The sequence below is a fragment of the Diachasmimorpha longicaudata genome, chromosome 5 (assembly GCF_034640455.1).
Source record: "Diachasmimorpha longicaudata isolate KC_UGA_2023 chromosome 5, iyDiaLong2, whole genome shotgun sequence".
Lineage (NCBI taxonomy): Eukaryota > Metazoa > Arthropoda > Insecta > Hymenoptera > Braconidae > Diachasmimorpha > Diachasmimorpha longicaudata.
The window spans coordinates 6,574,124-6,592,078 of record NC_087229.1 but is presented as its reverse complement, the minus strand read 5'-3'; the positions used below and the strand labels follow the sequence as shown (position 1 = coordinate 6,592,078).

Here is a 17,955-nt window from a genome sequence, read left to right as displayed (position 1 = left end):
TGTGCTACACGAGAGTAAAATATTTACTGATTCATGTCGCGATAACCCTCACCTCGGGTAATACCCTCAGCTTCTGCTTCAGGGAAAGATTTTTAGTTTGCAGTCAAGTACATTATTACCGATCATGATAGTGCATTTTATCCCATCCTAAAACCCACTTATTAAAAAACATGAATGAACCCGTAAGCCAGTATCTGGGTCATTGTAAAACCCGGTCGTCAGTGGTCCTACAACATTATGATAGCTCTAAATAACCTCTTCTCAAAATCATTATTGATAAGACAAGCGGGGGAGTCACCAAAACACGTTCCAGAGCTCTCGAATCAGCTAACAACTCCATTTCTTTCCAAGCAATGCCAATAATTCCCTTCCCCTGAATAAAGATGAAAGTACGAGTGTCATTAGTTCTACTCCTCATTACCACATCCTTATTTGCAATCGTCAACATCGAGGGACAGGTAAATTACCCAAATCTCATCATAATTGAAGATTCAACATATTAAGTCGGGGTAACAGGTCGTACCTGTTACCACGAACAATAAAAAGACTTCTACTTCGATCATGATTTTGATCATGTTGACTTCCGTGATCATATTAACTGAAGAATTTCGTCATTCATAATGTTTTTGTGTTCAATGATAGTGACTATCGCTAGATGAGCTCTGGGGAAATTCATCATTGATAACATCAGTGCACGACTCCTCTATTATTCCCCTGATTATTTGCAGCTTAAAAACCTATCCATTGACAACTTCCACGTCCTTCATCATTAGCCGTAGATATTACACGGAATCATTAACTCGAGCTTTAACATTTATAGGTACATCACTGCCATGGATATCACATGAATGGATAATATTCAGGGATAATGGCCGTGTCCACCCGGTAAATTATGCCCACAGTTTAATTATTCCGCCCCTTTGATGGAAATCTACGCAACACATCTAATACATATAGAGGTGGAGTCCATCAAATGACGTTTGATTTTCACATACAAAACAACAAAATGCACAACAACTTCCTAGATAAACATTTGAATCAGTAACCCCATGCTGTGATAGCAGTGTCAAATCATATCAGTTAATCCTAAAAAAGGTCTTTTCAAATTCATTATTGATAAGATAAGCGCGTGAGTACTCTATTCTCCCCCCACTCATATCCGGATCCAAAACATCTTCATTAGCTATTTTTGAGTTGATGGTCTTCAGTCATTCATAGTCAACCGAAGAAGTTATTAGGAAAATGAAGATAACTGTGAAGTTCTCACTGCATGTCGTATCAGTCCTGCTCCTTCTGCCGCTGTCAGGCCATTGCCAGGGGCAGAGCCAGTATCCTCACATCATCAACGAGGGCTTCAGCATCCTGAGTTATGCCAACGCTATGGACATCAATTCGGGGATAAGCACTCTCTACAATCAGTTGCGAAATTATGACAGAGAATTCACTGAGAATCTGTCTCTCATGGACCTGTTCCGGCTTTATGGAGATCCTCAGACTCTTCTTACAATATGTGATGGTCATATGGGGGTGAAGATGGACGCGGAGCAGGCGAGAAGTGGGGGACAGGCGTATTGTGCCCTCATTCGGGAATTTATCACACAAATTCGGAATATCCAAGCTCGGATCGAAAAGATTGGGGATTATTACAGAAGATCTATAGAGGATTGGGAAGGGCAGAATAGCGCGTGGAAACAATCCGTTGATGAGTTCTACAGATCCGTCACGAGTGGCTGCGAGAATGACAGGAACAGGTCGCGGTGCTTCTTCCATCGCGTTGCAGGGAATGAGTTCAAACAGGTACTTCATGCACTGTGATCAATCGATTCGCCTTTTATGCTAATTTTTGCAGGTTTTTTTCGATATGATGAGATTCTGAAAGGTCTCGAAATCGTTGGATCCAGTAGTTGAAATTTTTTAATAATTTTTTTTTAATTCTTTAGTTTCTTCAAAAAATACCAGCATTTTCAACGAGATCGATCCACCAAGAGGTGTACCTTTCATATCTGAAAGTAAGTATCGCTCTCCTAAAGTGTTACGCTGAGGAGATAGTCCGGATCAGACGAAATAGTCCATGGTCCAGTCAGCAGATGGAGGTTGAAAAATGGCAGGCAGAATTTGCTGTGCGCGTTGCGAGTTTTGGAAGAATGGCTATTGATGCTTTAAGAGTTGCACCGAGGGACATAATGCCGAGGGATCCGTATGAACACATCGAAGGTTCAATAATTATCTTTGTTTATTTACTGGGCGGTTCACACCATAAAACTTAATGTCACATTTCATCTAACTTGAAAAGTCGAACCCATTTTACCATCTCCCCAAGCACTTTTCCTTAATTTTTTTTGTACCCGTGTCAGGACGGACATACATCCGTTTGAAGTGGTTCATCGAACAGATAATCGTCAACGAAGCGAACTTGCACAAAGACGCCTCGTGCTGGAACACATGCAATGATTATGACACAGCTGAGTTCAAGCCATATGGAGATGTTCCCATGGAAGAACATGACGTGTGTCACGGGATGATCCACAAGTGCTACTTGCAATCTCTGGGACCGCTGTGTTCTCCGGTAATATTGAACTTTGACTGATGCGAATGCAAAAAAATTCTGGGCTTTGGACGTGATTGCAGGTGCCGCATATGAGCAGACGTTACGGGGGTATCAAAGGGATCACTCAAATGCAGAATCGATCGATCTGTAATGAGTGGACCAAGAAAACCGACGACCTTTACTGGGTTCAAAGTTCAATTTTTGATAGGTGCGATGTCTGTACCTGCCTCTGCGATGATTTCCGAGATCCCTATACTGTTAGAACGTTTAGTCTGAGACCTGTGACATCGGATATCGATTCCAATATGTGAGTACATTATTTCCCAGGTTCTGGAACATAAAAATTAACACGAGAAAATAAAACGGTTGTTCCTATTCACGAAATTTTAGGGTAATAACTGGAGTGAGATTCCAAGAAGCCGCCGGTGTCATCCACATTCAGATTCAGGAGGCGAGACTTCTCAGACGGGGGGGCATCGACGGCTTCACCCGACGGTGGGTGCCCGTGGAGGGTTTTAGCCCCCCTAAACCTGGCGAAATTAGTGATGATTACTTCACAATGCGTTATTTATTCGAAAGAAGTGTTAGTCTGAACACTGTGAGCACTGGCGATCAGCATGTTCGGGAACTGATCATGAAGAACAGTCCACGGAGGACGAATTACTCTTGGGTGCTCACAGGTGCGTTTTCTGATGATCATTGTTATTCTCATTTTCGAATTAAAATAAAATTGTGGAAAGAAACGATGAATTTACATTTTTTAACAGGCGTCAGGTTAACGAGGGGCAAAGCAAGTGCTCAACTGGTTATTGGGATTAGACTGACTGCTGCCGATATGACATCGGGAATGCTGGTTCAAGCTAATGATTGGGATGGCTGGGTTTATCCGGAACATCAGGGCGGGTGAGTGTGACTCTTCCAATTGTGTTGTCCTGCAATTTTAACGTGAATTCCAGGCACAATTATGGTCGAGGGTAGATCATTAATGGAGAAATTAATTATAGAACTTATGAGGTGAACATAGAAGAGCCAGATATCTCCATTTACGGTCCCGAGTGGAATGTGGAGGTCGAAGGTGACAGCCTATACGTCAAATTTCAGCCAACTGATAATATAAAAGATTTTGGACAGACTACGGTACCGTTTCTGGATAGTCAGGATGTCGTCGCGGAACCTCCAATACCGCTGTCGGGCGTTGGATTGTATTACAAGGGACAGAAGGGGTATGGTGGCTTCATCGGACTTAAATTGATGTCTTTTGATTTTACAGAACTTGTAGCTACTGAAGCGTCACGGTGGTCCACAAAAAATTCTTCCCACTGATTATTTCTCAATTGTACGTGTCAAATAAAGAGAAAATTTTTGAAAATAATACTTCATAAGTTTCTATGGAAAAATAAAAATTTGATTTTATTCGAAGGTCATTCCAAAGTTCATTAGAAAATCAATAGAATTTTAACACGACGTTTTAATTCTAAATAACAGGATGGCTCGACTTCCTGAATTTCGATTCAGCAAAACGTTAACAAATTGTTAAATCAATCAGTGGTACCGTTTGCGAACAGCCACAGGAAGAGGGCAATGATCGAAGTAGCTTAGCGTGTCCTCTCTCCGAAATAATCTCGCATGCGCCAGGATCCCAAATATCCCTGGCTAAAGTAAAGGTCGATGGAGTGGGTTGAGTTCATAGCAAAGTCGCGAACCACTCGGGTCACCAGGCCCACCCTTCCATATCCGTTCAAATAATTGTGATAAAGCTCAGTAAATCCCTGGAATATGGCTGACATCAAGGAGCACGTCAAGCCTGAGCAGGAGGATGACGAGAACTACGCCATCAGGACAAACGCAGATCCTAAGAATATGCAGGAGTTGACACAATTCGTAAGTTCCTCTTCGTTATTTTGTCATTGATGAGGAAAATAATAGGTAATTCATTTATTGTTCTTTAATTCTAGGTCCAGACGTTACTGCAGGGCATGCAGGACAAGTTCCAGGCAATGTCGGACCAAATCATTGGGAGAAATATCCTTTTCCACAGCAATCTCATTGTTTATTGGAACTTGGGAGAAATAGTCTCACATAACCTGAAAAATCCTCTAGCTCGTTTTTCGAATATAATTTTTTTTATTTTGTTATTCATAGAATTGATGAAATAAAGAAAGTCAGACTTATTGATTTTTCTGTAAGACATTTTATTTTGAATTATCTCGTATTAATTATTGGGTTAAAATTTAGTATTGCATCATAGCACCTTTTTATATTAAATTGTTTTTAAATAAGTTTGTGTACAATTGAAAAAATTACATTAAATCCTTAACAATAAACACTAGACGAAATGGGAAATCGAATAGATGACCTCGAGAAGAACATCGCCGAGCTGATGACCCAGGCTGGAGTAGAGGGTACGGACAAGTGAATCCATTCCATCCAACAGAGCACTAACGAATTCAACAGTCTCCACTGATCCATAATGAACGATATCATTTGTTATCATTGAGGTCTATCAGTAAATTATACATTTTTTTGAAAATAATACTTGTAGCTATCATTTGGGGCGTTTCAGGAGATCATGTTTTTCATCGGGAAACAGGGTAAGGAGCTTCAACCTCGAGCCATCGGGGGGAAGAGTCTCAGGACGAATTTCCTGGGGGACTTAGGGATTACTGTCTTTGGTAACACCTAATAAAATTTTAATCAGGGGATTAGGTCTCTTTAATGAAAAAGAATTCTTAAGATTTTGTTTTGGGTCTCACTGGACGTTGTTCCATGGACTCCTCGGATTCCTCTTCTTCGCTGGAGTCTCCATACTCCTCAACGTGGACTGAGTCAGATGAACCTGCTTTCAGTGAATCCTGCAATCCATTTGGCATTAATATTTTTTTAGTATTTTTATAGACATTGAACTATGAAACGGAATAATTATGAACTCACGATTGATTGTGCAGGTCTGCTCGTTAATTTTTTTAAATTCAATGGGGAGGATGCGAGACGATTAGCAATGTTCCCCAGAGAGTGGGACTGGCGAAAGGATGTCCTTCTCACCGTGTCCAGTCGTGCCATTGTATCAGGAATGTTCAAAACCTCTCGAAATTCCTGTAGAATTATTAAATTAATGGATTTCTCATGAAAAAAATTGCTTTTCTTGCAACTGAGTTTGATTCGACACTAATTAACGGTTACAAGGGAAAAATTACCCCGCTATGCTCTCCTCTGGCTACTTGATAGTCCTGTATGTCATAGATTGCATTTAAATACAATAAGGAGAATTTAACAATTGATTTAATAATTTTATGATCTCACCTCTAAGTCCTTAGCTTCATCGATCTCAGCAATGTCTCGATAAGCTTTTGTCAGGAGTTCCACTGTCTTTGTATGGAAACTCAGCTCGATGTTAACAAAATCGAGGAGCAAGTGCTTAACGTCGTACAGTTTTTGTTTTTCAAAGGAATCTATTTGCTCTTCCAGTCCTTTTACAACTCGCGATACTTCGACTGTTGCTTTCATCAGCTCTGATTCAGCTTGAGACTAATCTTTCATTAAGGAAAAATTTACTAACTAAGAAAAATTGGAGCTTTTTCATAAACCAATAAAGGAAATAATTTTTTCTAAATGCCTGAATTTTTTTTACAATTAATCAAGTTTGTAAAGAGGATACAATGACTTGTCTATTTCTGGGATTTCTCTCCCGCACCTTCTCCAGTTGTCTTCTTTTCACCAATTCCCGCTCTCTAGCTGTGAATGTATTCTTCACTTCCTCACGAGCATGTTTACAAACTGTTGAGTATTGAGAGAGTGGAGCGATGATTTTTGAATCCAATCGGCGAACTTCTGCATCTCTAAAACCGCTCAAACTCTTTATTAATGATATTTAAAATATTTAAGAATCTTTTCTTGGCGTGGATTTGGTACCTGTAATCCCCAATCACCGATAAAGTTGTTGAAAAGTTTGTCAATCCACTGCTCAATGATCGATTAATCGTCTCAGACTCTGCGTACGTCTGTATCACCTTAGCAACTTCGTCATTTTTATCGCGTAATCTGTTAATTACCGCAAATTAAATTCACAATTTCATTAACAAAAAAAAAGGAAAATAAATATTAAATCCGATTCTTTTAACTTGTTCTATGAAATATTTTCTATTGGTGTATTTTCTTCTTCAGATATTCCTGTTAATAATTAAACACTTGCCTAGCTGCTTTTCTCGTGAATGCAGCAAATGAAGTGCACAATTCAGCGAAATGTTTTTCTACCCCAGTTATTCTGTCTTGAACAAACTTCGCCTCTTGCTCGCTAACCAAAGAAAAAAAGAATGAGCCACGTGAATTCAAGAAATTTTTATTCTTCATTTTCAAAAGAAGAGCAAACTCACCAGACTGACCCTTGTGATCGCGACCTCAGCATTCTTATTATGAAGTGCAAAAAAATATTAAACTCTGTCGGAGATTTTTTTATTCCCCAGTTGTGATAACAGTTTTTGTAAACGTCAGTTTCATAGAGTTGTTTTGTTATTAGTAACAGTTGCCTTAGGGCAGGTGGTGGGTCGCCAGGTGCAATAAAATTCAACCCGTCTATATTATCGTGGAGAGCTACAGTACGTTGGCTTTCTGTCATCAAAACCTAGAAATTCATTGGATGAATTTCGACAGAGTGTATTGTTTAAAGCGGATTAGATTAATTTCTCCACCACTGCGAAGGAGTGACCAGCCCCACTGCCAATTAAAACTCCTTTGTACTCCCGGGGAATCGATATTCTCTGGGGAGACCACACGTTTTCCGTGCATCCATTGCCACAATTTCCATGCTCGTTCCAACCCCATGAGAAAATTTCCCCTTTAGCTGTTAAAGACAAATTAATTAATCAGATTTTTTCTTCCATAGTTTTCTCGTTATTTGTAGTTTGAATGAATTTTTTTTTTTGCTATTCTAGTTAAAATTTTGCTTTTGACGTCCACATGTTAACTGAGAAAGAGTCAAGGCCCTTGTGAAACCTCTCGATATCTTGTATCGAACTCTCAAAAATAACAAAAAAAAAAATTACTATTGAGTGCAAGATTGTGCTCGGATCCCATCTCCAACTGTGCAATATCTCCCAAGCCACTCAAATTTCGTGGAATCCAAGAAAATTCTTGATGAGAATGACCCAACTGTCCATAAGTGTTCCTCCCCCACGTGAAAATTTGCCCATTTCTCGCAAGTACACCCATGTGAGTCCACCCGCATCGCAATGTCTTAATCCCCTCAATCGCTCTATTCAGTTGCAAAGGCACCGTCTGATTCTGGACCCCATTAACGTCAGCCCCCAATTGACCCCACTTATTATCTCCCCACGTGTAAAGCACCCCATCATTCCCAACAGCTGCGTTGAAATATTGCCCACAGGAGATCTCCTTGATTCCTGATAAACCTGGAACTATCGCAGGATTATTAGTTTATAACTTCTCAGCCAAATATGAAATCGTAGAGCCGAAACATAATTATTGAGACTGGAACAAAACAGATCATCGTCAGTCGTTCATAGATTGAGATTTGTAGAATAACTGCTAACGACTCTTTTCATCATTGAATAAATTCTCTTAAACTTTAAGAGGAAAATAAGCTCTCTCGAGTGTCTGTGTTGTTCCTGAGTTATTTACTCCTGATACCATCCCATTTTGCCCCGCTCTGCCCTACTCAAAGCTATTTTATATTCGGTGAATTTTGTATTCCGGGAAAAATAAATAGAACAATTGAAGCTAATTGTTTGCAAATATTCTAGCGTTTTTTGTCATTTCATTCAATTTGATAAAATTATTCAATAACTAAAAAAGGGAATATCTCATCTTTAATCCCAATGCAATTGAAAAAGAAAATCATGGAATTTTCAAATATTATGTTCCGATGTAGTTGTGTCACCCACTCACGGGTGGCGACACATACACTTCCAGCCCCGTAAATTTCAAATGGAAAAATGCTCTCCCTGAGACTGCTAATTATGTTCAAAATCGAAGTTACATTAAATGGTGTTAACTATGAAGGAAATCCATGCAAATTATACTTGTACTGTATTGAATTAAACAATGAAATGTTATTTTCTCCCGTGGTTAACCACTTTTGCCAAGCGACATGAAATATCTCATGAGATACTAATGACACAACATTACCAGGTAGAAAGGCGTCGGTTTGTCGGATAGATTTATCATTTGCATCGATGATTCCGAGTTGAGATTTGCTACCTGCACCGGCCCCCCAGAGATCACCCTTTTCTGTCAGCACAAGGGAATGTCGGAGGCCCATTGCAATTCGCTTGACTCTGGAAGCAATGGGTACAGTATCGGGGGCACTTGTATAGTCTTCAACGTTTCTGCCGAGTTGTCCAAAAGTATTAGAACCCCAAGTATAGACCTGTCCATTGTCAGTGAGGGCAATCGAACTATCCCATCCGCAGGCTATGTCCCTTATTTTCATATCCTTGAAGGCATCGATTGTTTGAATATTTATGATGGTATTATTGGGGGGAAATCCCGCTTGACCCTTCTTATTCCAGCCCCACGCGTACAATTTACCAGAGTCGTCCAACATAATTGTATGACCCGCTCCACCTACTATTTTCGATATTTTCGATGGCATCAGACTTGTCTCCGAGAGATCAATCTCCTGAGGCAACTGCGATTGTTCAGATTCATAACCAAGGCCTAATTGTCCATGAGAATTGGCGCCCTGAAATGTTTGAATGGTTTTACACTTGGGATCTTTGTACTACGAGTGAAATATAATAAGCACACATAGTTCTGAGTGAATTGCCGTTAGGAGATTAGTACACCTCGTTGCACCCGGATCGTTTTACAGGTGAAGGGTCTGGGTCAGCATCACCAATGGGCTTTATTATTATTGTTATCTAGTTAAAACAATGCCAGAGGTATGAGAGGAGATGCCCAGGACATTTATCTCTTTGACTTTTCAAAACGAGATAATGCTTCCGTGTTACCGACTTAATAAGGATATCATGAACTAGTGGGATTCCCTAATTTGTTGACGATGCTATTCGACCTGAGGAGCCGCCAAGAAACTACCTGGATATATTTCAATGTATTGAGAGCATCAATTTACTGTGCTGAAAATATTGACATAATTTCGGATAAAATAAAAATGAAATTCGAATGTAGTTCGCGGTAACGCAGAGGGCGCTGTACTAAAAAATGCGCTCACACGTGTTCTCGTCGTTAGGTGATTTTATGACGTGCGATTTCATTGTTATTTAGAGACAATAAATAAGGATTCACTTACCCAAGCAAATAAATGAAAACTTCCCATGATGAAAAATGTATCTATCACTTGGCAGAAGTTTTCAATGGATTTATCAGCAGTTGATTGCTATTTTAATATGTCAACAACACGGGCGATGCAGAATGCGTGACTATTGCGTTATGAACAATTTGGGATTGCCACGTGACGCACGTGGTATATCGGTACAGCAGGGCGCGCCTTGATCGGTTCAGCAGTGAACCGCTCAAAATAATAACAATCCCCTTGATAATGTGCATTTAATACGGGTTTTTAATGCTTAAGTACGATTCATTGAGTCATGCGATATTGTCGAAGTGATTTGTTTGTGGGATTAGCTGAAGTTTTGTAGAAAGGAGTGTAATATTTAGTGAAATGGAGGAGTCAGTACTGAAATTCAATATTAAGGAGGTTAAGATCGACACTCTGCGGGCAATATCGGAGTGTTCTCAGCGAGGATTATTAAACTCAGCCAAATGGTAAATAAACCGTTTCACGTTTTATAAAATTAATTGGCAAGATGGAACAATTTGTTTGTATTTTGCCTGCGATTTTTATCTGCAGTTACCATAGCTTTTTTCCGCTGCGGAAAAAAATTTCATCGAATGTATTTTTGTTTTTTTGCTCATGTTGCTAAATGAAATAATTATAAAACAATTTTATTGCGATCTAGAAATCCCGGGTTTTGGTTTTTCAATTGAATTTCTAAAAATTATTTGTAGAAAAAATATAGAAAAAATTGTAACATAAAAATGCAGATGTTTCTTTGCTTGGCCGCAACTTCTTCATTTTTTTAAATAAAAAAAGTATATATGTAATATCTTTTATTATGTTTTTACATTTTGCCAACTTTGGCCGTAAAAAAATTATGCATAAATCCCATTAGACGAATCCCATGAGACAGGTAGTGTGGCTTCAATTGTGATTTTTTTTCATAACTTTTTATCCCTCAGAACATAAAGAGTACGAGTAGTATTGGCCTCGTCGTAGATTTAGCATCCGAAGGGCCGGGTACCTGGTGGATTAAATTCTGAATAGCTTCGCGACACATTCCATGCAAATGAAATCCGCTAACTCGGGTAGCGTGGCCTACGGCCGGGTTAATTACTACGCCGAGAGAGATTTAATATAAAAATCCGATGTCTAGAAAAAAACTTGATCTGCGAGTTATAAAAAGTTCCAATACTGAAGTGAAATTTCTAGTTTTTTTTTAGTAATACTGATGGACATTTTTGTGAAAGTGCATAGAAATACCTAGAAAAGAATTAAATTTTCTTCCATAAAACTTCCAGATCTTTAGCATTAAAATGTTTATCGAGTTGTTGCTGTCCATCTCTTCCGTCGTGTTATCACTGGCATTTTTATATAAAAATTTCTCTCGCCGTCACCTCCTCTTTCTCAATTTCAGGCTATCCGAGTTAAATTACTCTCTCCGCGACGTAAAGCTGGACAGTCACGACATGACCCAAGACATAAGCCTAGTAGAAACATGCCTGGAAGATGACCAATACATCCTCGCGAAAAGTTACTTCGATCTGAAAGAATACGACCGTGCAGCGTACTTCATAAAATCCTGTAAGAACCCAAAGACGCGTTTTCTATATCTCTACTCGCGGTATCTCTCCGGCGAGAAAAAGAAGATCTACGACATGACAGACGTACCACCTGACCCCCTGAAGAACGAAGAGCTGAAACTCCTCTCCAGTGACTTGCGAAAGGATCACATGTCCGGACAATTGGATGGCTTCGGCTTGTATCTCTTCGGAGTAACCCTGAAGAACCTGAGATTGACTCACGAAGCTATTGATGTCCTCGTGGAGTCTACTCACAAGTACCCAATGCACTGGGGCACATGGCTGGAGCTAGCAGGGTTAATAAACGACAAAGAGAAACTGGACAGCCTGATTCTTCCGAATCACTGGATGAAGCATTTCTTTATGGCACACATGTTCCTGGAACTTCAACTCCTGGATGAGGGTGTAGCCCTCTACTGCGAGTTGCAGTCCATGGGTTTCGAGAAGAACGGCTACGTCTTGGCGCAAACAGCGATAGCTGTTCATTATCGCAGGGACGCTGAAAATGCTATCGAAACATTTAAAAAAATCATCAAGGATGATCCTTACTGTCTAGACAACATGGACACCTATTCGAATCTTCTTTATGTCAAGGAGATGAGGGTGGAGCTAGCTGATCTGGCTCATCGTGCTACCTCTATCGACAAGTATAGATTGGAGACGTGTTGCATCGTTGGGAATTATTACAGCCTGAGGGCTGATCACCAGAAGGCCGTCATGTATTTTCATAGGGCATTGAAATTGAATCCTCAGTATCTATCGGCGTGGACCCTTCTGGGCCACGAATTCATGGAGTTAAAGAACACTAATGGAGCTATACATAGCTATAGACAGGCCATCGAGGTTAACAGAAGGGATTATCGCGCCTGGTATGGCCTTGGTCAAACGTATGAAATTCTCAAAATGCCCTTCTATGGGCTTTATTACTATAAACAGGCCCAGAGGCTGAGGCCACATGACAGCAGGATGATTCTAGCCCTGGGGGAGGCATATGAGAAACAGGATAAAATACAGGATGCCCTCAAGTGCTATTACAAGGCCTGCAATGTCGGGGATATCGAGGGGATGGCGCTAATTAAACTTGCTACCCTTTATGAGAATTTGAATGAGGAGGAACATGCCGCTGCGGCTTACAATGACTTTGTGATGGATGAGTTTAGAAGCACTGATAGAGCTGAGTTGAGTCATGCGTATAAGTTTTTGACGCAGTATCATTTGAAGAGGGAACAATTAGATCAGGCTAATCATTATGCTCAGAAGTGTCTGCAATTTGATGAGACGAAGGAGGAGGCTAAGGCGTTATTGAGGACCATTGCACAGAAGAGGATCAAGGTGGAGGAGATGATTGTAGTAAGTTTCCTTTAGGGGGTTTTTAAAGGGAAAGATGGGGTTAAACAAATTATCAGATAACAGCGCGAAAATTGGACTGCAAAATACAATCCGCGGGGGAAATAAAATTCAATGAACGCGCGGTTGAATCTGAAATTTTATGAGTCACCACATGAATTCTAGCATTTGTTCCTTAAATATTAATTACATACATTTAGAGTATTTTTTTTCTCTCTTTCCCTGTCTCTATTCATATGTTAACTTTATTAACTTTCCATACTCGCGCAGAATAATGTTTTTCGTAGATGTGGTAGTTATTCCAAAATTCTCAAGATTCCACGGAATATTCGACTTCCTGTTAAACTCGCGAATAGTTAATGGCGGAGAACGGAATATTATTTTATGCTACGCAGGAGAAATGACGGGGTTTATGTGGTGAAGCGCCCCACGCATTCGAGTTTCAGGGTAAAGAGCTGAGATCTTAGAGTTTCCGGACTTCTGTTTTTTTTATGGCTCTATCATTGTTTTTATCTCCATGTTTTGGAATAATTTGAGAACAAAACTACTGCGCAGAGAACACAAAATCACTAAAAATTGCAGATCTCTTATGTAATCGTGGAGTGCAATGTGTTTCTGGCGAAAAATTCTTAGGGTTCCATAAAAATTGTTTTTTTCAGATTGAGGACATGAATGAGACTGACCCAGTGGGCGAGAGGAATACGCAGGTGGAGAACACCCCAGGAAGTCAATCCTCTCCGATGAATCTGTCATTCACGCCGACCCAGTGAATATCAGTTTTTTCAATCTCTTTCTGAACAGCTACGTCATGAATTAAATAATATCAATTCATCGATTTTTGTAATAAAACCACTCTAGATGAATAAATAATGATTCCATAACTCATCGATATTTTGATTTTGGTTGTAAACCCCATTACGATGAACAGAACAAAAGAAAGAATGCCCCTCATTCTGGAATATAGGTGGATTTTACCTGGGTACATAAAAACATTCAAAGCTCCACTAAATTAACTTTCATTCGGGACGATTAAAAATTAAATTTACTGAATAAGATATCTAGCACAAGCGGACTAACGTTGAGGTACTTTTTTGTGGAAAAATTGTATAGCACTTGAACAGCCCTCCTTAATGACTATTGCAGACGGGGGAATGTGCTTACGCTTACGTGGAGGCAAAGGGTCACCCAAACCGATCATAAACACCTTCATTTTCTCACCCAAGGCACCAACGCCACAGGTTTTGCGCGGGTATAGCGTCATTAGGGTTCACTCAATAGCAAATCATGCCCGAAAAATCTTTCCATGCTAGTTTCCTAACACTGTTACAAAATTGCATTTGGAATTATTATTGAGGGGTGATGCCCTAGACAAATTCTTTATAACCGATTCAAATTATAAAATTGAGTAGTCTGCGTTAAGGCTTTTCTATTTGTGTAGTAGGAAAGGGGTCGCTTAATTTTGGGTTCCCTGTTTTCTTCGATTTTGTCTAATATAAAGGGCCAAAATTTGAACTAAAGATAGAGAGATTATGACAGAGACTCATGACCGTTTTCTATCATTTATGCAAAAACTATTTTTTTGCGTTTCTCACAAATCAAAGAGATAATCAATCAATAATTGCATTGCTTTCATGTTTTTCAGTTATCATCTACCAAATGTTTATCATAAAAATGAACCCCCCATTAACTGAAATGTTAAATTAAATTAAAGCCAACCAAACACATATTTTAGCTTACAAAATGTTTATTTATTTATTTATTTATTACACAATTAATCAGTCATCTCTACAATTAAGTTCGTCATACAAAAATTAATGGTAGCAGTTACATTTCAAAGATACAAATTTAAAAATACACACAAGAAAAAATAATGAATAAATGTTTAAAAAATTGAATATTATAAGTTTATGTACAAACGGATAAACTATTCAGATAATTCTTCAGCTCAAAAAAAGCACAATAGTAGCTAATTGAGTCAACAGGAGCTGAAGTCAATCGTTTGTTAATGACCTCCAGTCGGTGGTGATGCTGCTGCTGATAGTGGGTCCACGCCTGCTGATAAATATCAGCTTGCAATTGATGACTACTGAATTGCAACTGATGATAGGCGTCAGGCTGGACTCCCTCCCTTGGCAGTGGGCACCCTGGTTCAGACACAGGAAGATTTTGCCACAGGCTCTTGATGTAGTCAGTTACGTCAACGGCACCTGAAGTTATTCGATTGTTAATCACCTCCAGGTGGGGGCGATGCTGCTGATGGTGGATCAAGTTCTGCAGGTAATTATCAATTTGCAATTGATGACTGCTGAATTGCGACTGATGATAGGCGTCAGGCTGGACTTCCTCCCTTGGTGGTGGGTTCCCTGATTCAGACACAGGAGCACTTTCCCACAGGCTCTTGATGTAGTCAGTTACGTCAACAGGAGCTGAAATCAATCGATTGTTAGTCACCTCTAGTTGAGGGCGATGCTGTTGATGGTGGGTCAAGCCCTGCTGATAATTACCAGTTTGCCATGGACGATTAATGGATTGCGACTGATAATGCCGGTAAGGTTGGGCTTCCTCCCTCGGTGGTGGACTCCCTGATTCAGACACAGGAAGACTTTTCCCCAGGTTCTCGGTGTACGCCATTCTGTGGGTAATGCGGGACTTGGCGCTGAATAGCTTCTTCAGATTTAATGTGGCCTCATCGTCCATGCAGAAGTCTTCAGCGAATTCCTTACGTGAATTTCGTCCAGGTTGCTCCAACCTCGCAGCAATGAACTCCTCCGATGCTTGGTGAGACGGACTCTTATTCTGTCCAGACTTTGACGTGTTGTGATGTTTATCAGCTTTTTTCTTCCGGGCAAGTCTCGGAATTCTAGGAGCCATCTTTGATATTTACGATTTCGCTGAGTGTAAGAATACGAAGAATGACAATTACTTTGCACTAGGTGTGCACGACTTCGAAATGCCGGTAGAAGTTGTCTTTACAAAGGTTTCCAAACGTTTACTGGCGAGTGCCCCTGGGCCCGTATGTTTTGTGAATTCTCGGGGTAGTTTATGCGGACCAATGAGGAGTAGGTAGTTTAGTGGAAGGGGTAGTGGTAGTAGGGAAGGGGGCAATTGCTAGTTGTGGTGGGACTTAATGGGCCCGAAGCCAATGGTGGGGGGGCATCTTCGGTAAATGTGGACGCTCAGGAGGCAGTTACATAACTAGCTGATATCAATATTGGGAATTTGTTATTGAATTTTCACAAATAATGTGGATCAAGGAGAAATATTTGCGTAATTAATGCGAATGTTTGGGAGGATATTTACTTGGTTGATTGGGGTACAAATGAGGGAAGTCATGAAGCTTGTACGGGGGTAATTGATGGAGGAGGGTGGGAGGCCCGATAGACTGATTATCGAACATTCCAGCATTATTTTTTGTTTTTTCATACACAGAAAGGAAAGTCATACTAGCATTGTACAATAGGCTTCACTCACACATAAAAATATCTATCAATACCTTAAATTTTGTAATAAATTTTTTCAGTTAAAGATATGTGGCAACAGGCCTATAACATTCGAAAGTCTATAATTTTCTATCTGAGATTAAATGAAAAATTGATAGAATTTTTTTTTCAATTCCCGACAACTGCCGACGTTGGACTTCGTCATCAGAAATGTTGTATTGACACTTTAATTTTTATGGGACCAATATAGAATTTTTACTACGACGATTAAGAAATTCAACATTCCCAAATGTTGATAAAAAATAATATCAAATTGTATCGATGCCATCAGATGTACCCGATTTACCACAGACCCCCCACCCCAACAGTCTCACAGAGACTTCATTGCATCGTTTGTGGAAGGGAAAAGCGTATGCCCCACTGAGTCCCAGCGCCCATGCTGTCTCTCCCCACTCCATAATACTTACTCCCCATTGGTCCAGTCAATGAGGCGTTCTACGAATCCTGGTGCAAAATTCATCAGTGCCATCTAAACACTCATCGACATCAGTCAGAAGGGACATCGAAATCATAAGAAACTGGTAAGTTCAAATTCTCAGTTGTTATTCGCTCAGAGTTATTTTGATATTGAGAGAATTATTCAAATTTAAATATAATAAATAATAATTTATAATATTGAAATAATTTAATGAAAATCTAATCTATCTTCTCCAGAAAATGAGTAACAAAGAGTCACGTAAATATGAGGCAAAGTGGCCAGCCCCGACACCTGAAGCCGAGATGTCTATCGACTCGGGGCTAAGCTTTGATGGTTCTGATGACCAGTGGAGTGCTATTGAGAACATGGATACTTGGCAAGAGGAGTTTAATCAAGCCGCTGAGGAGGTCTACTGGAGTGCGGAGACCAACTTTGCATTCGATAATGTCTGGATTTACTACCCCGTTGGCAGCCCTAGGTTTGAGTACACCAGACACCTGGGGACATACTGGCCGAGTCCTGAATCACAGGGGGCCTCACCATTGATATCATCGACATACAATCCAGAGCCGACCAACTTTTGTCCGGCGGGAAGGGAGTACTGCTGTGAATTGGAACATGATAACTGTATGACAATGCTTATGAATTATCGATCGCACGTTGTAATCGAGCCGCGATATGTATTAGAGATGGAAGCTCGCCGTTTTGGTCCACAGGTTAATAGTCGGGCCCATCCGCTTTATCGACTCGAATTCGGTCCTATGACTCCTACAAATATATATAATGGATTTTATTATTAACCGCTTAATTTTCGGGAATTTATGATAATCATTCCCATTTTTTCATGATTTGCCTTATTTGTAAAACCTTTGGATTGAAAATATTATTGCATGACTATTTCTATTGTACAAATCCCTATGGAATTCTGGGGCCGAACAAAAAATTGTATACATTAAATATTCTCTTTGATTTTATTTAACTTTGTTTATGATTTAACGAAATCAAATGCGCGCTCCCCGCACCCTATTCCAATATCCCGTCTCGAGTATATTGATCAATGATGACAAAGTCTGTACGCTTGGAGGATTCATTTCATTTTTTTTACGTGGATTCATTTTTTTTATTGAGATAGGTAAATAAAAATGATTAATTACAATCAATTTTAAAGCCGGAAAATGTTGCATAAAGACTCTAAAGGAACACCGTCAAAATACAGACAGAATTTTTTATTAATAATTCTATTATACGTGAATGACTAAAATTTATCGAGAACCAACGACAAAGTACAAATTTACACTTCAGCGTTC

The 17,955-nt window shown here is 39.7% G+C and overlaps 7 protein-coding genes across 9 annotated transcripts; 4 read left to right on the top strand and 3 right to left on the bottom strand.

Annotated features, from left to right (window-relative positions):
• Positions 1-1,204: 1,204 nt before the first annotated feature.
• On the top strand, positions 1,205-3,920 carry LOC135162578 (uncharacterized). The gene is made up of 7 exons (XM_064121207.1): positions 1,205-1,797; positions 1,941-2,214; positions 2,355-2,566; positions 2,629-2,855; positions 2,939-3,228; positions 3,316-3,451; positions 3,553-3,920. Exons 1-7 carry the CDS (start codon positions 1,243-1,245, stop codon positions 3,869-3,871), a joined length of 2,013 nt encoding a protein of 670 aa, XP_063977277.1. The 5' UTR covers positions 1,205-1,242; the 3' UTR covers positions 3,872-3,920.
• A 122-nt stretch (positions 3,921-4,042) lies between these two features.
• On the top strand, positions 4,043-5,014 carry LOC135162591 (heat shock factor-binding protein 1). The gene is made up of 3 exons (XM_064121225.1): positions 4,043-4,429; positions 4,504-4,570; positions 4,876-5,014. Exons 1-3 carry the CDS (start codon positions 4,325-4,327, stop codon positions 4,962-4,964), a joined length of 261 nt encoding a protein of 86 aa, XP_063977295.1. The 5' UTR covers positions 4,043-4,324; the 3' UTR covers positions 4,965-5,014.
• A 71-nt stretch (positions 5,015-5,085) lies between these two features.
• On the bottom strand, positions 5,086-7,160 carry LOC135162586 (CBY1-interacting BAR domain-containing protein 1-A). 3 transcript variants are annotated; one of them, XM_064121216.1, is made up of 9 exons: positions 6,919-7,160; positions 6,738-6,839; positions 6,458-6,586; positions 6,204-6,384; positions 5,849-6,073; positions 5,743-5,775; positions 5,480-5,641; positions 5,302-5,400; positions 5,086-5,227 (listed from the first exon to the last, which is right to left on the bottom strand). In XM_064121216.1, the coding sequence occupies exons 1-9, from the start codon at positions 7,158-7,160 to the stop codon at positions 5,150-5,152; spliced, it is 1,251 nt and encodes a 416-aa protein (XP_063977286.1). In that variant the 3' UTR covers positions 5,086-5,149. The 3 variants fall into 3 exon arrangements, with proteins under 3 accessions (XP_063977286.1, XP_063977287.1, XP_063977289.1); XM_064121217.1 differs by lacking the exon at positions 5,743-5,775; XM_064121219.1 differs by lacking the exon at positions 5,086-5,227 and having other exon boundaries at positions 5,259-5,400.
• Positions 6,984-9,973, bottom strand: LOC135162587 (secretion-regulating guanine nucleotide exchange factor-like). Its single transcript, XM_064121220.1, has 4 exons — positions 9,813-9,973; positions 8,690-9,245; positions 7,588-7,959; positions 6,984-7,385 (listed from the first exon to the last, which is right to left on the bottom strand). The coding sequence occupies exons 1-4, from the start codon at positions 9,837-9,839 to the stop codon at positions 7,216-7,218; spliced, it is 1,125 nt and encodes a 374-aa protein (XP_063977290.1). The 5' UTR covers positions 9,840-9,973; the 3' UTR covers positions 6,984-7,215.
• Positions 9,974-10,032: 59 nt separating this feature from the next.
• On the top strand, positions 10,033-13,611 carry LOC135162580 (cell division cycle protein 23 homolog). The gene is made up of 3 exons (XM_064121209.1): positions 10,033-10,288; positions 11,218-12,733; positions 13,390-13,611. Exons 1-3 carry the CDS (start codon positions 10,185-10,187, stop codon positions 13,498-13,500), a joined length of 1,731 nt encoding a protein of 576 aa, XP_063977279.1. The 5' UTR covers positions 10,033-10,184; the 3' UTR covers positions 13,501-13,611.
• Positions 13,612-14,379: 768 nt separating this feature from the next.
• Positions 14,380-15,601, bottom strand: LOC135162622 (uncharacterized). The gene is made up of 3 exons (XM_064121273.1): positions 15,235-15,601; positions 14,644-15,156; positions 14,380-14,417 (listed from the first exon to the last, which is right to left on the bottom strand). Exons 1-3 carry the CDS (start codon positions 15,599-15,601, stop codon positions 14,380-14,382), a joined length of 918 nt encoding a protein of 305 aa, XP_063977343.1.
• Positions 15,602-16,048: 447 nt separating this feature from the next.
• On the top strand, positions 16,049-17,570 carry LOC135162590 (uncharacterized). Its single transcript, XM_064121224.1, has 2 exons — positions 16,049-16,751; positions 16,885-17,570. The coding sequence occupies exon 2, from the start codon at positions 16,888-16,890 to the stop codon at positions 17,446-17,448; it is 561 nt and encodes a 186-aa protein (XP_063977294.1). The 5' UTR covers positions 16,049-16,751; positions 16,885-16,887; the 3' UTR covers positions 17,449-17,570.
• Positions 17,571-17,955: the final 385 nt, after the last annotated feature.